Here is a 17,584-nt window from a genome sequence, read left to right on the forward strand (position 1 = left end):
GATGACTAAGTACTCTATGAACGTGCTTTTATACACACTTCCTCTTCTTCACAGTAATAAGTGAGCCTTAAGTGTTTTCTATTTCCAATCCTACCTCATGTAAAGAACAGCGACGTTGGAATCAGAAAGGCTTGGATTGAATATTTACCGTTGCTGTTTACTAGCTTTGTATGAAAAAATCTCTTTTTAGTAATTTTTGTTTCCTTTTCTATAAAATGGGATCATAATTCTTCACAAGTGGCCGTGAAGATTAAACACTGGGTAAGCCCTCCAGTAAACAGCTGTCTTCCATTCCCCCACTGGATTGTCAGCATCACAAAAGCAAAGTGTTGATTCTATTTCCTACAAGTGTGGATTCTATTTAGTTCCCCTTTCCTCCTCTTCTGCCCCAATTTCACCCCATTGATTTGTTGCTCCAACAACATTGATCTATCTATGATTTATCCAGTACTCTGCATTGCCGTTTCATTTAATTTGGGAGAGAAAACAGCCTAAAACTTAAAGTGATACAATTTTTAGAGTTTCCTGCAATCACTGTTTCTCTCCAGACACATCTAAGAGACAACATATTCCCTTTTTAAATCAAGTTTTGAAATCTGTACAAGCTCAGTTTGTGGTAGTATTAAAAACACTAGGGAATTTCCTGATGGTCCAGTGGTTGGAATTCTGCATTTCAAGAGGTCCATCCCTCATCAGGGAACTAAGATCCCACAAGCCAGAAGGCCTTGCAGCGTGGGAGAGAAAAAACAAACAAACAAACAAACCCTTAAGGACACTACATTCTCTTCTTACCTGTCTTATTTTATTACAAAAAAAAAAAAAAATCAGGGACAAGAAACTTTGCAAATGAAAAGGCAAAATTGACTTTGATAGAAAACAATTTTAATTAAATACAGGGGACAGTAGCAGTAAATATAAAACATAAAATCCAGTATGCAGGGAGGAGGGAACCCTAGAGAGCTGAAAAGGATGAAGGGATCTCCGCTGACAACTGATGCAAATCTGTATTTGAGACCTTCTCCCAGACCTTCTTAGAAGTAATACATGCCTTGTCCTTGGCCACAGAATCTCATAGACACAGGAGCACACAACATGCACTCAAACATGAATGCACATTTTAACATCTACCCCTCCACACATGTGGGGACACACATACATCCTGATATAACCCTTTCATCCAGTTTGCTTCCCTCTATATTCCTGAGGCCTTGAAAAAGAAAACCCGGGGTTCCACAAGGGCTTTACAATTCCAGTGTGTACTGTCTTCCAGCTCTGGGTTTATAGGAGCTGTGGGATTAAGGGCCATTTGCTTCCTGGAGTGGACTCTAAACAGGCAATCATGGGGTTGGCTTCCCACTCCACTGTCCACTTATCAGGTGCAGACCTTCCCAACCATGGAAACCTGGCCGCTGCTTTGATGTTTTATACTTCAGGTCGGTGGAGATCAAAAGGAAACCCTGAAAAGGATGCAACAACAAAGACGATGTCAAACTTCGGGGAGCCAAAGCATGTCTAAGTCTGCCTGAGGGGTGAGGGGGCGGGGCTTCTTTACCGGGTCCTACTGTATCATCCCCTCCTCTAACCCCGCCCCCTTGTGAATGCCTCAGACCGAGGAACAGGCTATTTTGGATTCTTGTCACCTTGTGCGACTTAAGCGATTATAGAAGGGGACATGGGGAGGGAGCAGGGGGTGCAGAGTGGTATATAGGATGGGAGAATTCTGGCATAATCTTACATCGACCTCCCCAAACCAAGAAGCCCCAGAAGGGAGGAAATAAGGTGTTCTGAAGTTTGTGAATAATGATTAACCAGAAAACCACTTTACAGCAGGTCCCTGAACCCAGAGGAGTGTCTTTGGTTCAGGCCAAAGTTTACTCACTAAGGGAATCAGGAGAGCCAATCTGGTCTCGAATATGCCCTTTCCAGCTGCATAAACCTCTTCACCTCTCTGAGTCTTCCTTTCCTCATCTATAAAATGGGATTCATAATCCCAGCCTTGCAGTGTATCTTGTGGAACAAATAAAATAAAGTGCCCTAGTGCATCTTCTTGTACTGTGGTGTGAATAAACTTGGTTTCAGAGGCAAATCAGATTTGGTCTGACAGTTTTTTTTTTTTCTGATGTGATTTTTAAACTCAAGTTTAAGGGCTTTTCATGATTAATTATGAGCTTTAAGAGCTAAATATCTTGATTATAAAATTCCTTGGGCTGGGAAAAAACAAAGCAGAAGAAAATAAAACAAAAAGTAAGCAAAATAGGAAGAGGCACATTCTATGATGAAAAGAAATGGGGCAATTAATATTGATAATTCTTACCTCAAGAACTTCAATGTCTGAATTGACGAGTGAGATTTTGTGTGGGTTTGGTAGCGGAAATCCTTGCTGCAATTTTGCTAAAATACAGAATAAGATGTGAAATAACTGGGCACCGGCATGGAAGATTTGGTAAACTTTTTAGTAACAGACTAACAAAAAACTTTCTGATAATTTATCCTTCCACTCTTCCTGATTCTGTGTCTTTAATTTTCTCTGATATATCCCTAACATTTTGCTGAAAGAATGGTTAATTAATCTGTGCTTAATAAAAATGTACTCGCAACTATGTGTATCTGGATGGCAGAAAAAAAGATAGCAACTCATCCAATTTGTATTTTGAAAATACCTTAATCAGTGGGTCCTGAGAATATTTTGATCTCCAATACAAAATGTATTTTAACCAAGCCTCACTCAAAATGCCACTGTTTGTGAACAATTGCAGCGTAGGTCTGGGATTGTCATTCGTTAAAACTCTGTCTATTCCAATGGTGATCTTTGCATAAGAACCACAGAGACACCCTCAAAGGAGCTTCATCTCATTTCTGGCTGACCCAAAGGAGACTCTTGACTGCTTAAGGAGAATGGTTTTAATTTCCTTAGCTCAACCAGAGTTAGCGGTTCTTGCTTGCAAGTAAGGTTGCTAACAAGGCTTGAAGCTGGAATATCTAATTTCGAAGCCATATAGTTGATGGTATCAACTCTGTCAACTCTGGCCCTGGCCTGCATTCATAATAACACATTAGAAGTACAAGCTTCAGGATGGAAAGTCCGGGACAATCCCCAACACATAACCAGTGTCCAAGTTTACATTGTTTCCCCAGACTCTCTTACCATTGGCTAGTGGGAGGACTCCAAAGTGGAGAATGGAGGACAGAATATTCTCAAACCTCAAGACCTAAAATGAAAGGGGAAACTGAATCAGTTGTTAAATGAGGGTATCTTGAAAGTACGATGCCTGGTTTGGACATGTACTCTCCCAGACCCTATCAGAATGGGCAGCAATAATCAGCATCTCCCTATAGACATATTCTAGGTTTCCAGACACTGAAAGCTATTTTGTGGAAAACCATTTTCACAGGGTTTCTAACCTTTTTTCCTCATTGAGGATTGGCATTTCTGCCCTCTCTACACTGGATCACGGTGACAACAAATGCAGAGGGACCACAGAGTGGCAGCAAACGTGGCAGCTTAGGTATCAAGTAAGACAATCCAGAGCAGCCAATAGATGTCCTAGTTAGTGGTTTTTAATTAATTCATTGGGGACTCCAGTCACAGGGGTTTCCCCATGTTGTGCTCTATAGTTAATGGCACCACCAGAACATGCAATTTATCTTTAATAAGCTGAGTAGTTGCATAATCTTACCTAAATGCTTCCCCCATAGCTCAGTTGGTAAAGAATCCACCTGCAATGCAGGAGACCTGGGTTCCATTCCTGGGTTGGGAAGATCCACTGGAGAAGGGATAGGCTACCCACTCCAGTGTTCTTGGGCTTCCATTGTGGCTCAGCTCATAAAGAATCCACCCGCAATCCGGGAGACCTGGGTTCAATCCCTGGGTTGGGAAGATTCCGTGGAGAAGGGAAAGACTACCCACTCCAGTATTCTGGCCTGGAGAATTCCATGGACTGTATAGTTCATGGGGTCACAAACAGTTGGACACGACTGAACGACTTTCACTTTAGCAAACTGCTCGTTCCTGGGAAGACTCAGGTATTAAAAACAAATGGACTATGATGAACTTCAGTTCATTCAATGAATGTTTTTTTCATCCAATGAATATTTTAAGCATCCTATATGCTTAGCAATAATAAGAACCTCTTTGCAGCTTTGCAAGGATGGCTCTGAAGCAGACTTCCTAGGTGTATCTCTTGTTTTGACCACTTTACTGTGTGATGTTGGGAAAGTTCCTTAACCTGTCTGTGCCTCAATTTCCTCAACCATAAAGTGAAGATAATAATACTAATCCCTTGGGGTTTTATCAGGATTAAACAAGTTAATATTATGTAAAATTCCATATATACACCATTGTCATTTTTTCAGAGATGTCTACAAACATTGCTAAATGCTCCTGAAGGGGAAAATTGACCCTAACTGAGAACCATTTCGCTATAACATAAGTGACATGTAGAGACAGTGTAGAGACATAAATTGGTGATTCGGTTGATCTTCGTGAAGCTTGGGACAGAGGGTTTCCAAGTTGTATGTTGGGATGACCTCTTCCCATTAGGAGGTCACCAGGCTAGACCCCTCCAAAGAGGCATCTACACAACCAGCCTTAACTTAATTTTAGGAGATGGGTAGAAAACCTTTGAAGAGAAAACTGAACCATACCTAACAATTCATATACAGCATCATCCTTTGGTAGTCTGAATCATAAACTCTAGAGGATTATTTTATCCAAAAAATGACATGTTCCCTCCCCTAGCATTACAGTCTTAACAATCTTTCGAATTCTTTTTAAAGTCTTTTTGAATATATACAAGGGAATTCCTCTCTTGCTTAATGGTTAATGGGGTTGGTGGATGTGTTGCTACATAAAGGATTTTAAAGCCTACACTCACAGGCAAAGAAAACAATTTTCCAGCTACTATATAGATTTCTCATTTTTCCCTAGGTGGGAACTTGGACAGCACTGATTCTTACCTCAATATTGCTGCGATTGGACTCTGGCAAAGAAAGGCGGAATCTGAAAATGAAACAAAACAAAACAAAAAGGAACAAGTTCAAGAATGGAAGGCTTAAAAACAAGCACATCAGCAGAAAGAAACAAAAATAAAAAGAAACAATTTTTTCAGTTCAGTAAGTAATTATTTAAAAGCCACACAAACTTGTGAGAACATCGAGTTCTAGTACATCTTTTCCCCTGTATCTGCTGCTGAAGGAGCAGGGCAGGAAAAACGGAAACAGGATGGGTTGCCCAAGTGCATTTGCTGTAAGGGACTTACTGTTGGCAACTTGAAACACAGAACATTTTTGTTTTGGCTGAGATATGTGGCATTTGAGATCTTAGTCCTCCTACCAGGAATCAAACCCAGGCCTTGGCAGTGACAGTGCCCAGTCCTAACCACGGGACCACCAGGGAATTTCCCAGAACATTCTTAAGAAGCAGTTTTTATGTCTTCTTGCCCTAAACTCAACCTTGTAACTTCCCCAAGTTAGACTGGTCCCTTATTAATAAATATGACAATGACAGTGATGATGACGGTGGTGGTGGCACGGACTCTTCTAGAAGCTATATGAACATTTAAAATGTAATCTTCCCAATGACTCTGCGAGTGATGCTACTATTACTGCCCCTTTGGCAGACAAGAAAACTGATGATCAAGGAGTTCACATACAATATCTAAGTGTCTCCCCATCTATGCCCCGCTTCAATAAGGTGTGGCCACTTTACTCAGCTGTGCCTCTCCCAAGAATGTTTCTGCTATAACATTTAAGAAATAAATGTGCATGGAAGAGGTAAGTTTGCTTATTATCAGCTAATATCGTGTTAGTATGAATTAGGCTTTGAGGTTTCTTTTTTTTTTTTTAAGGTAACAGCTAAGAGCAAAAACTAGAAAGACTGTTAATTCTGACAAAGATCAGAAATGGTACCAGAGGGAACTTCCCAAATATATTGTTTCCATCTCAGGGGGATGCAGGTTCAGTCCCTGGTTGAAGAACTAAGATCCCACATACCCTGAAGTGCGGCCAAAAAAAATAAATTAAGAAAAAAGAAAAGAGGTGATATCAGAGGCCCTGTGGCACAGGTTGGTCTTACTAGAAAGTGAAGACCAGAATTGTTAGGGCAGTTGTTACTTGAAGGAAGTAAGCTGAGCAGTTGAACATCACTTGAAGATACTGCTGGGGAAATGTGAGGAGGATGCCTCCCCCTGGTCAACCTGCTTCTTACGAGGGACAATCTAGGGCAGCCTAGAAATTCGGCCTGCACAAAAGAGGAATATACTTGTGAATCTCCTGTTCTTTCATTACAACCCCAAGCCATGATTGGTTACCGTCTGAGGTTTCTACAAACCAACTATCCTTTTCTTGCGCATGTGTGCTCAGTCGCTAAGCCATGTCTGACTCTTTTGAGACCCTGTGGACTGTAGCCCACCAGGCTCTTCTGTCCGTGGGATTATCCCGTCAAGAATACTGGAGCCAGTTGCCATTTCCTACTCCAGGGGATCTTGCCGACCCAGGGATGGAACTGGTGTGTCTACTGTGTCTCCTGAGTTGCCAGGCGGATTCTTCACCACTGAGCCACCTGGGCTTACTTCTGTTTCCTAGTTCTCAATTTACCCCATTAGTTCCCCAACTAAACTCTTGTCCTGGCTCTGAAAAACACAAAAGCTCAACTCAGACCACTAGGTGGCAACCAACTTCACTCCTTTGACCTTGTATTCTCCACTTGGCCCCTAACCTGTTACTTCAAGCCCTGCTGTGCTGGGCTGTGTTTAGTCGCTTAGTTGTGTCTGACTCTTTCCGACCCCATGGACTGTAACCTGCCAGGCTCCTCTGTCCATGAGGATTCTCCAGGCAAGAATACTGGAGTGAGTTGCCATGCCCTCCTCCAGGGGATCTTCCCAACCCAGGAATTGAGCCCAGGTCTCTGGCATTGCTAATGGATTCTTTACAGTCTGAGGCACCAGGGAAGCCCTAAGGTCCTGCTACTAGCAGCAATTTTTATTAGAGAAACAGAGAGTAGCTGGGGAGAAAGAGAGCTCAAATGGTTCTATGTTGCAGACATATAAAAGTACAACCTATTTTATTTAATTTTGGCTATGCCACATGGCATGTAGGATCTTAGTCCCCCCGACCAGGGATTGGACTTTCATCCCCTGTATTGGAAACGTGGAGTCTTAACCACTGGACTTGGTAGTCCAAGTAAAGCCTATTTTTAAGGGTTTGGGGGCTTCCATGGCTGTCTGGTAGTTAAGACTCCACTTTTCCACTGTAGGGGGTGTGGGTTTGAACCCTGGTCAGGGAACTAAGATCCTGCATGCCACATGGCAGAAAGAAAGAAAGAAGGAAGAGAAGAGAAAGAAAGTTTTGGAGAAAGTTTACTGCTCTAATCGAAAACCAGAGCTAAAGTGCAAAATTTAAAACACAGCAAAAGACAAAGGTTCTTCATATTCTGAGTTAATGTAGCAAGTGTGACATGATGGCCAAGTGGACCAAAACGCAGACACTCACAATGCCATTCCTGCAACCCCGTGGCCATTGATAATGAATTCCTGCATGCAGTCCCTATAATAATTGCTTATGTCTTTGCCCTCTGACTATAAGCTCCCTGTGGGTTGAGATCCAGTCTTAATTCCCTTTGTATTCCTAGGACTGAGTACAGAGCATGACATATATCACAACTAGTGTTCACTCATTCACTCATTGATTCTTCTAGCAGATATCTATTGAATACCTAGTATATGTCAGCCCTGGAACTGGTACCAGAGATAGAAGTGTGAGTAAAAACCAAACACAGTCACTATCCCATGTAGTTTACAGTCCAGTGGGAAGGCAGACATTAACCAAATAATCGCACTGATGAAGGCTTAATTAAAGGTTAGATAAAAACTCTGAAGGAAAGAAATACGTTAATTGAGGTAAATGACAAAGGAACCTGATCTAACTTGATGGATGCAGTAAACTTTCCAAGAAAGGGCTGTGTCTTAGAGTTGACATAAGAAGGATGAGCAGGATTAAAAAGGCAAAATGCGGAAGGAAGGGGGAAGGGGTCTGGGCCGAGGTTGCAAAAGTCTGCGTAGAGAGAACAGAAAGCTAGGGAGAGAGCAGCAGTATGATGTGACAGACAGACAGTGGCTGTCTGTCGGACAAGGCTGGGCTTCTCAGGCCATGTTAGAAATGTCATGTTTATCTGGAAAGGAATCTATGGAATGTTTCTAAGGAGGGGCGGGGGATGTCAGGGCTCTGTAAAGATCACTCTAGTTTCAGTATGGAGATAAGATTGGCAGGGTGAGGTTCCCAGGTGCTTCTTCCATGCTCAGTAGTGTGCTAGGCAATATGAAGTTTTATTGATATCTGTATTTATGAGGGATGGGGAGAAACTGTATGTGCAGGAAGCAATTATAGAACATCACAAAGCAGCTTGTACTCAGGGGCTGTTTTATGGGTTTACACACTACTTGTTGCAGGAATTCTGGGAAGGTGTGAAAAGGTGATAAGACCAGAGTGGATTATGTGTGTGTGTGTGTGTATAATATGGGGAAAAATAAATTGTCTTTTGAGAGAAACACTCTGTATACTACCACGTACAAGCACCCCTACCCTATCACTTAGCACCCAGTACTGTAATTGCTTGTTAATCTGACTGTTACCCTCACTAAGCTGAGAATCTGGAAGGTAGAAACTATTGTTTTTCTCTCAACTCTCTGTATCAAGAACAGGGCAGAACATATACTTGGTGCTCTATAAATTCTCACTGAGTGGATGTATGGATAAATGAGCAGATAAAAGATGGATGGGAAAGTGTATATTGCAGGGTCCCCAACCCCTGGGCCACGGACTGGTACTTGTTAGGAACTGGGCCGCATAGCAGGAGGTGAGCCGTGGGTGGGTGATCAATGCTGTTTGTTCCCCATAGCTCCCCATTGCTGGCAATACTGCCTGAACCATCTCTCCCCATCCCCACATCCCCACCCCAGTCCATGGAAAAACTGTCTCACACAAAATCAGTCCGTGGTGCTAAAAAGGTTGGGGACTACTGGACTGCTGGACTGAGGTCACCTCGAGGGTGAGGCAGCTGGAGTGGTATGTTCACTTCAGGGAGGGAAGACTGGCTGGTTTGAAAGGCAGGACCAGATGCTGAAGATCTTGAAAACCCTAGGCCGTGGATTTCATCCAATGATGAACACTTTTGAGGGGAGGCAGATGTTGAGCCTCCTCCAGAAGTAAAGGATTCTCTCGCTGAGGAAGAGTTTCCCAGTATTTCAACCCCATTGCCTTCTGCAGTCTAGAAATCCGCCCTCCCACCAATGAGTCTGGGAGAAAGGGAAGAAGTCACTGGGGGCTCCTTCTCCAATAGGGGCCCCCTCTGTGGCCTTCCTTTCCCCTGGCCTCAACCGAAGCTCAGTGGGAGGGTAGAGATGGAAATCAGCCCGGGTGCCAAGCCTGAGCTCTGCTGGCCTGTCCGAGCACCGTTCCAACAGAAACTGGACCCATTCTTCCCAGACCTGTTTTCCTTTCTGTTTCTCACCAGATGGCTCACGCTGGGAAATGTTTATCTGCCCAACTGTGAGAAGTAGAGCTGGGTGTGATGCTATCTGCTTGTAGGCAGCTCTATTTGCATTCTCTGACAGTGTTGCGTGGGAGAGGTAGTAGAACAACTCTGTGTGTGTGTGTGTGTGTGTGTGTGTGTGTGTGTGTGTGTGTGTGTGCAAGCGCGCCTGTGTGTATGGTAGTTGGGTGGGGTGCAGTTTGGGAGCATCCAAATTCTCGATGATGGGAATGTCACAAAAATGTTCCAAACTCTAAATGGTTGAGCGGTCATGTGCACTGGATTGCCTTGAGCTTTACACGTGATTAAGAAAAAGGGTTAGAATTAAGTAATCTGTATGAAGGCCATAGAAGGGAAACTGTTGTTTAATTTAGTCTCTGAATTAGTCTCAAAAACGCCTACTACAGGACCAATCTGGATCGGAGTTACCTCCAAATAGAACTGTGTTTGAAAAAAAAAAAAAATACTCAAATGTAAAAAGAACTGTAAGGACTCCGAAGGCCAACTCCACAGCTTTTAAGACCCTCCTGACTTGTCATGTCTTTTGGGACCAATTTCTCCTGTCTTATTTGGCCAAACTTTGATCCCAGAATGGGGAAAGAATAAAAAGCCCTACTACTAGTTGCAACAAAGTTTCTTGAGCACTGATTATGTGCTGGGAGCTGTGCTTTTCATACATTCTCATCTCTACGGATACAACACTCTAAACAGGGGCTCTGTTATGCTGAGGAAGAAACTGCTTCTTAGAGGGCTCAGTGGACATGCACAAGGCCACAGTCAGCAAATGACTGAGGTATTATTCAAAATGAGACATGCTTGACTCCAGAGCCTGTGCTTCTAATTGGACATACCAAAGAAGTCAAGTTTGTTACTAATACTCCCAACTTTCACTTTCTTTATCTTTTCTTCACCGAGTTTCATTTAATGTGATGAGAAAAGGGCTGTGTGCCTTTACCATTTTAGGACACACAATGCCAGTGTCTTCTCTTTTTTCTATCAGTACTTAAAATTGAGAAAGGACATGCTGCCTATTTCAGTTTAACCTGACTCCATGCTCTTGGTCTCCTCCTCCAGGCAAGGATATTTATTTTATATGTTGAAGGTCTAAGTGTCATTTTCTAAGTCTTAGCTATTCACCACATCAAATACAGTATAATGTAGCAAGTAAACAAACACCCATTGCTTTGAAGACTCACTCAGATTCAAGTTTTAGCTCTGCCATTCAATAGCCCTGTGACTCATGTAAAAAATTATTAATAAATAGAAAGCTTGATTAAATTGAGCCAGGAAACCAGAAGGGGGAGCTTTCACACCCTGGGACAACAGCAGAGCCCAATAGGAAGAAGGAAACCTTTTCTAGCAAGGACTCAGTTAAAGAAAAGTCATGAACTCTATTACAGCCCTCTTGACTTCCTTGTCCCCTCTGTAAAAGGGTTCTCCTTCCCTTGACATGTGGGGGCTTGTACAAGTCTCCCCATGGTTATAGACCCCAAAATGCAATTCTCTGCTTGTCCCACATTAAACCATCTTTGCTGGAGAAATATCTGGCAGTCCATTTATGTTGGTCAACACTTAGTTAATTGACCCATATAAACCATAAAATGGAGATAATAAGCTTCCTCTAGGATTAATCATTCAATCTACAGACATGGTGCTGGGTTCTGGAGATACAGGCTGTGAGATTTAAATAATATACGTGTGGTGCTTGGCACAGGACCAGCAGATAGTAAAGGCTCAATAATGAAGAGTAGTTATAAATAATAGAGCAAAAGGCTATTTCTCTAGTAGCCATCACTGGGCAGGAGGCAGAAGAATGAGGTATTTTCTGAATGAAACTCTTGAAATACTCTTGAATAATTGAATATTGCCTTCCCCTGACTGAAGCCAGCATCCAAGTTTTAAATTGCCATCTTTTTTTTTTTTAAAGACACTTAACATGCACTTTACATGTATTAACTCACATATTCCTTAAAGTAGGTTTTACTATATCATTTTATAGAGGAGAAAATGTAGGCCCAGAGACATTAGGAAACTTGCCTGAGATCCCACAGCTAATGATATCTGGGCTGGGACCTGAACCAGCTATTCTGAGCCTGTGATTTCACCTCCTCTCTAAACTCTCCACCTTGGATTCACCTCTGATTTCTACATCTTATATCTAGGGAGCCAGACCTGAGCAGCTCCAGAGAGCCACCCTCAGGCAGAAGATGGTTAGGAAGGCTATGGTGTTCTGGGGGGATGTATTCGGAGACCCTGTGTTCCCTGGTTCTTCCCAGGGGTGTTTCACTGATCCCCGTGCTCTTCACATGTCTTCCTGCTGTGTCTCTATGACGTTGTGTGTGTGTGCCTGAATGCTAAGTGGCTTCAGTTGTGTCTGACTCTTTGCAAGCCTATGGATTGAGCCCGCCAGACTCCTCTGTCCATGGGATTCTCCAGGCAAGAATACTGGAGTGGGTTGCCATGTCCTCCTCCAGGCGGTCTTCCCCATCCAGGGCTCAAACCCGCATCTCATATCTCCTGCATTGGGGCAGGCAGGTTCTTTACTACTAGTGCCACCTGGGAAGCCCCTCTATGATGTCACCTATCAGCAAACCAGCTCCCCCTGAAAAGCCTCTCTCCCAGAGCCCAGGAGCAGAGGCATGGGCGTGTGGGAGACAGGGTTACCACTCTTGCTGCCAAAGATTAAAGCATTCTGTCAGCACAGCCTCTGCTCCTTTGCAGCCTTGCTTCTGGGTTTGGCTGGACCCGAGTGATGCCAGGCCCGCCAGCCTTGCCCCCAGTCTGCTCACTGCCTGAGGTTTGCTGTTGTACCTCAGAAGGAACCACCCTCAGACTCAGCGCATGTGACCTGTGCAGTGCTCAGGAGGACTCCGTGCTTAGTTTAATGCCCTGCTGTCTCCATCTTGCAGTTCTTCATGATTTTTTAACAGGGGGGTCTGCACTTTCATTTTGCACCAAGCCTCACAAATTATATAGGTAGTCCTATTCAGAGACCACCAAGGCCTCAGGGTACAGGAAGCCTGCCCAGTGACCTGAATCTAAAGGAGGTCACAGGGGACTTGGAGGAGACTTTGGGGAGGCAGGAGTTCTACTTTTAGATTTGCGTTTGCAAGGTCAAAGCAGACTTGTGGACCTCAGGAAGCTGGAGAATGAATTCAAACATTTCTTTGGATGATGTGAAATTAACAGGTTACCATCAGTTTTCCTAATTATTCCTGGTGGCTCAGATAGTAAAGAATCTGCATGCAATGCAGAAGACCAGGGCTCCATCCCTGGGTCAGGAAGATGCCCTGAAGGGAACGGCTGAACACTCCAGTATTCTTGCCTGGAGAATTTAGACAGAGGCGCCTGGTGGGCTACAGTCCATGGGGTGGCAAAGAGTTGGACATGACTGAGCGACAAACACTTTCACTTTTCTGTAAATAAACATAATGCCCACTGTACCTGCAGTTTCTTACTGGTAGGAATGTTGGAGTTGAGGGTCAGCAGAAAAGCACCTGGGTCTCTCTGCAACTCAAGATCTTTGTTACCTGCTTGCCGCAGCCTGAAGTCCTGTTCTTATTAAATCCTTCCTTCTCATCCTGACAGGAAACCAGACCCTGGCTCAAGGGCAAATATTATTTCTACCTTCTCAGAGCTTGCTGCCTCAGTCAGCAGCCTTGCCGCAGGGATCCCCCATCACTTCAGACTTCCAGCTCCCCTTTCCTCTCAGCCGTTGGATGGAGGTCTCACCTGTACTCACAGGACTGTGACTCAGGCAAACCAACTTCCAAATTCTGGCCTTTCTCATGGCCTAGCTCAGATACTGCCAGCTCCTCACCTTCCATCCTTTCCCCTCTCTCTTCCTGCTCTCTGGTTTCCACCCTTTCAACCATTAAAACTGCCATCTCAAAGATCACCCATCAAGGTTAAGAAATTCATCAGCCTTGATCTTCTAGAAACAGGGCTGTATCATGACATCTGGTGACCTGAAACCTTTGGGAGTTCTTCCTCCATAAAAAACCAAAAAAAAAAAAACCCCAATATTAAAACTGATCTTCGAAGACTAAGGTGTTATAAAGTCATGGTATAGTCCAGTCTGGGTTGAATTCATTTTAAATTTCTTATTTTAAAATATATGAAAACATTTTCATGAGTCTCTGAAGTTTCATAGGCTCTGGGCACCATGCCTATTGAATTTAATGGAGAAATCAGTCCTTTGAAAACCTGGTAAAATTGAGGAGAAAGCCTTCATGAAATCTTTTATCTCTGGGAAACCACACTACTTTTTGCTTTTATCATTCCTTTTATTGGAAAAGCAACATAGTTATAAAAAAAGTTTTAAGATAACAGCCAACTCATAATCTCATATCCTAACACAATCCTTCATTTGTAATTCACCTTCTCGTCCAGATGGAAAGCTACTTTACATGGTTGATGGTTGTGTTTATGCAGTTCTATATTCTGCTTATTTCATTTCATCTTATTTTACTGAACATATTTTCCATGTTCCTACAATAGTCTTCCTAGCCATCAAGTTGACTTATGGTGATTGGCTTAACTTTTCTCCTCTGTTGGTTTCCCAGTCTTTTCAGACTCTGATTTGTCTGTTTTATCACTTCCTCTTCCTCCTTTCGTGGATTTAATCTGTGCCATCTGTTTATTCTGTATATCCTCACTCCTAGGTTGTCTGATTCATGACTTCCACTATGGGCTTTATAAGGGCTGAAGAGAATGAGCTTTGAAGATGATCCTTCCCAGTGGCAATTAGTGTTCAGTGATCTATATACATGACCTGCTCAAACTCTTTCACACTGCATGGCTTGCATTTGAGAGCCAGCCAGGCCACAGGGCATGGTCTAGTTAAACGCTACACTCTAGTAATGGGATCTGAATGTTCAGAGACTGAAGGTAACTCAGAGATGATTCTTTATGACTTCGTTATTTTACAGATAAGGCAGCTGAGGTTCAAAGCAGTTAAAAGACTTGATCATGGTTCTGGAACCAGGGAGCAGGGGTTTGAAACTTCATTCCTTGACCTCAAAGTTTCATTCTCTTTCTTCAATAGCATCCATTTTAAATTTGTTGAAAAGGAAATTCATTTTTTATTGCTGTACCATTAGAATGAGAATTTACATTGTAGAATTAAACTTATGCTAATTTTGTTGCCAGATTTATCTGAATATTGTTTACTAGGAAGAAAAAATTCATAATACAATTTTCAGTTAGATCGATACTTTGAAATTATCTGGACTGTTACAGGAGAAATGCTTAATGATTCATGTCTATTGGATGATAACTTCACCTGTGTTGTGAATGTTCACCTGTCTCTTGGCCTGTTGATTCACTTGTTACTACCATCCAACAGTCATATCAACTGAACTTACCTGTTCAGAGATAAAGAGCAGATCAGTCTTTGTCCCAAAATAGCCAGGGCAACATTGGTACTAGCAACCTGCAGCGAACAAAGACATTCATTAGTAAGATGAGTGAATTTGTCCATTTTGGTCACAAATATCACTACCCATAGCAGAAACATAAACTTCACTTTCATCTCAAAAAACATTGAAAAGAAACAGCTCCTAAAAAAAATAAAAATTAAAAAAAAAAAAAAAAGAAACAGCTCCTGAAAATACTGTCTTGCAGGTAGGGAGACTAACTATAAAGACTTTCTGTTTGAAAATCTCCTTTAAATTATTTTTCATTTTCTTCTAATCTCTCTTGTCCATGTATGTGTATGTGTGTGTGTGTGTGTTTATGTGTGGGTTTGTGTGTGTGTATGTATGTGTGTGTGTAGCATCTCACTTAGGTTCATTGTTCAGTCATTTCCTCTCAGATTGCATTTGGCCTTCATCTACTCAAATAAACTTGATCTCCACCTTGATGGACTTATTAAAAAAAAAAAAGAAATTTGGTTATTAATGTAACTGAAGAAAAGGAAAAGGCACACAGCATGTGGCGAAGGGTTGAGAGCTATTGAATGAGAACTGGCCTCCATACCTCCCTCTGCCTCAGTCTCAACCCTGCCCTCTCCTGTAATTGATGGAGCTCATCCCATCCCTCCAAATCTCTAGTAGAACCTGCAGGTCAGTGGTCTACTGCACAGACAGGATTGGTATCCATAGGCTGCCCTCCTGTCCCCGCAGACTTACAAAGTCCATGGAAACGATGGTTTCTGCAGTCGAGTTCTTGGGCTGGGTGAGTATCATGATGGAGGCGGGGATGTCCAGGGTGAAGTTACCTGGAAGTAAACGGACCACAGGAGGCTCTGTTGCCATGACCTGTACCATGAAGGCCTGGGACAAGATGTAGAGTTCTGCAATCTGCAATCCACATTCAGGGAAAGAGACAGAGATCGGGAGTCATGAGATGAAGAGGAGATATCACAAATCTGGGGTGGCCTGTGGTGATCAATCTTACATCATCACAGTTAGAAAAAAGCTCTTTAATAATAATACCAATAACGTCAGAGCAATAAGAACAGCTGGCATTTACTGAACACATGCTGTGTGTCAGGCACATGTTAGGACTTTCAGTATTATTTCATTCAATCTCCACAAAATCTTTGTGAGGCAGATTCTATCAGGATTCCCATTTCACAACTAAAGAGAGCGAGCCTTAGAGAGATTAAGCAATTTTCTCAAGGTTTCAGGCAGGTAAGCTGTAGAACTAGGGTTCAAGTCTAGGTCTATCCGACTTGAGATCTTTGCTCTAAAACCAGGATGCTACACAAGCACCTCTGGGTCCTCCAGGGCAAACCTGAGCCTTTCAGTACACTATGCCCAATATTTAGGTGCCACGCCACCATGATCTTAGTAGTTGCTTTACTAAGGTATCAAATGGGTTCCTGGTTGCTCAGATGGTAGAGAATCTGCCTGGAATGCGAGATCCAGATTCGATCCCTGGGTCGGGAAGATCCCCTGGAGAAGGGAAAGGCAGCCCACTCCAGTATTCTTGCCTGGAGAATTCCATGGACAGAGGAGCCTGGCAAGCTATAGCCCATGGGGTCACAAAGAGTTGGATACAACTGAGCAGCTAACGCCACTATTACTAAGGTCACAAATATAAGCCCTGTTCCTTACTTTCTCATTTAAACTAATTATTTCAAGTGTGGTGGAATTTATAGAAGGAACAGAGGATTTATTCTGTGAACTTACAATGTCTTCACTAGTAACTTGTATTGAATTGTTCAGTTAGTATTTGTAGATATCTGATTAAAAGACAAAACTCTTGGGGCTTCCCTGGTGGTCCAGTGGTTAAGACTCCATGCTCCCGATATAGGGAGCCTGGGTTCAGTCCCTGGTCAGGGAATGATATAGATCTCACATGCCATAGCTAAACACCCCGCATGTGGCACTATAAATAACTAAGTACTTTTTAAAAGACAAAACCCTTAAGAAGGGAAATATGGATGCAAGCTTGAACCAAAAAGGAATACAAAGTCTTCCAGAAGTAACTGCAATGAAAGCAAATATACCATTAAGGAGTCAAACCCTGAGCACTCACCCGGGAGAGCATGTTGCCAAGGGCTTGAGAGTTGTGAAGCAAATGGTTGGAAATCTGGAAAATCAAGAATATCATGTCACTGGAAGGTTTATACCTGGGTTGTATTTTCAAGGAAAATGCAGCATTCTCTATAATTTTTATGAATCATGAAGTTGTTGCACCAGAAATGCCTAGTGTTTGAAGGTGATCTATCATTTCATAGCCCAACCACAGGAACTCAGAGGCCCATAGAAGTAAAGTGACTTGCCCTTAGGTCACACAGGAAGTTACATTGCTTTGAGAAGTAACTTTTAACCTTGGGAACACAGTGTACATCATATAGGTATGATCCATATGTAAATGTTTTACAGTGGTTAACAAGAAGTCTTGTTTTATCTTCCTCATTTTCAGAGATTACTGAGATAAACAATACATAAACAATTTATCTTCACAGATGAATGGTTTTCAAGTCTGAAACTAGAAATATCTCATTCTCAGCAGTGTCTGGGAGCTTGTATTGCCACCAGCATTTTGAACATAAGATTTATAACTACATGTATAATTAGGACCTAGAGAATGGAAAGAGTCATGAGG

General features: G+C 42.6%; 1 protein-coding gene across 3 annotated transcripts in view; it reads right to left on the reverse strand.

The window, feature by feature from the left end:
- Positions 1–863: 863 nt before the first annotated feature.
- The window catches only part of BPIFC (BPI fold containing family C), a 52,030-nt gene continuing 35,309 nt past the window's right edge, over positions 864–17,584 (reverse strand). For 2 of the 3 annotated variants that reach the window (XM_043440770.1, XM_043440769.1), the window contains exons 11-17: positions 17,012–17,065; positions 15,658–15,828; positions 14,893–14,960; positions 4,957–4,999; positions 3,146–3,209; positions 2,315–2,391; positions 864–1,457 (exon numbers count right to left, since the gene is read on the reverse strand). In XM_043440770.1, the coding sequence (XP_043296705.1) occupies positions 1,338–1,457; positions 2,315–2,391; positions 3,146–3,209; positions 4,957–4,999; positions 14,893–14,960; positions 15,658–15,828; positions 17,012–17,065 (597 nt within the window). In that variant the 3' untranslated portion in view covers positions 864–1,337. The remainder of the gene's footprint in view (positions 1,458–2,314; positions 2,392–3,145; positions 3,210–4,956; positions 5,000–14,892; positions 14,961–15,657; positions 15,829–17,011; positions 17,066–17,584) is intronic. The other variant, XM_043440772.1, reaches the window with a different exon arrangement.

Source organism: Cervus canadensis, chromosome 21 (genome assembly GCF_019320065.1).
Source record: "Cervus canadensis isolate Bull #8, Minnesota chromosome 21, ASM1932006v1, whole genome shotgun sequence".
NCBI classification, from domain to species: domain Eukaryota; kingdom Metazoa; phylum Chordata; class Mammalia; order Artiodactyla; family Cervidae; genus Cervus; species Cervus canadensis.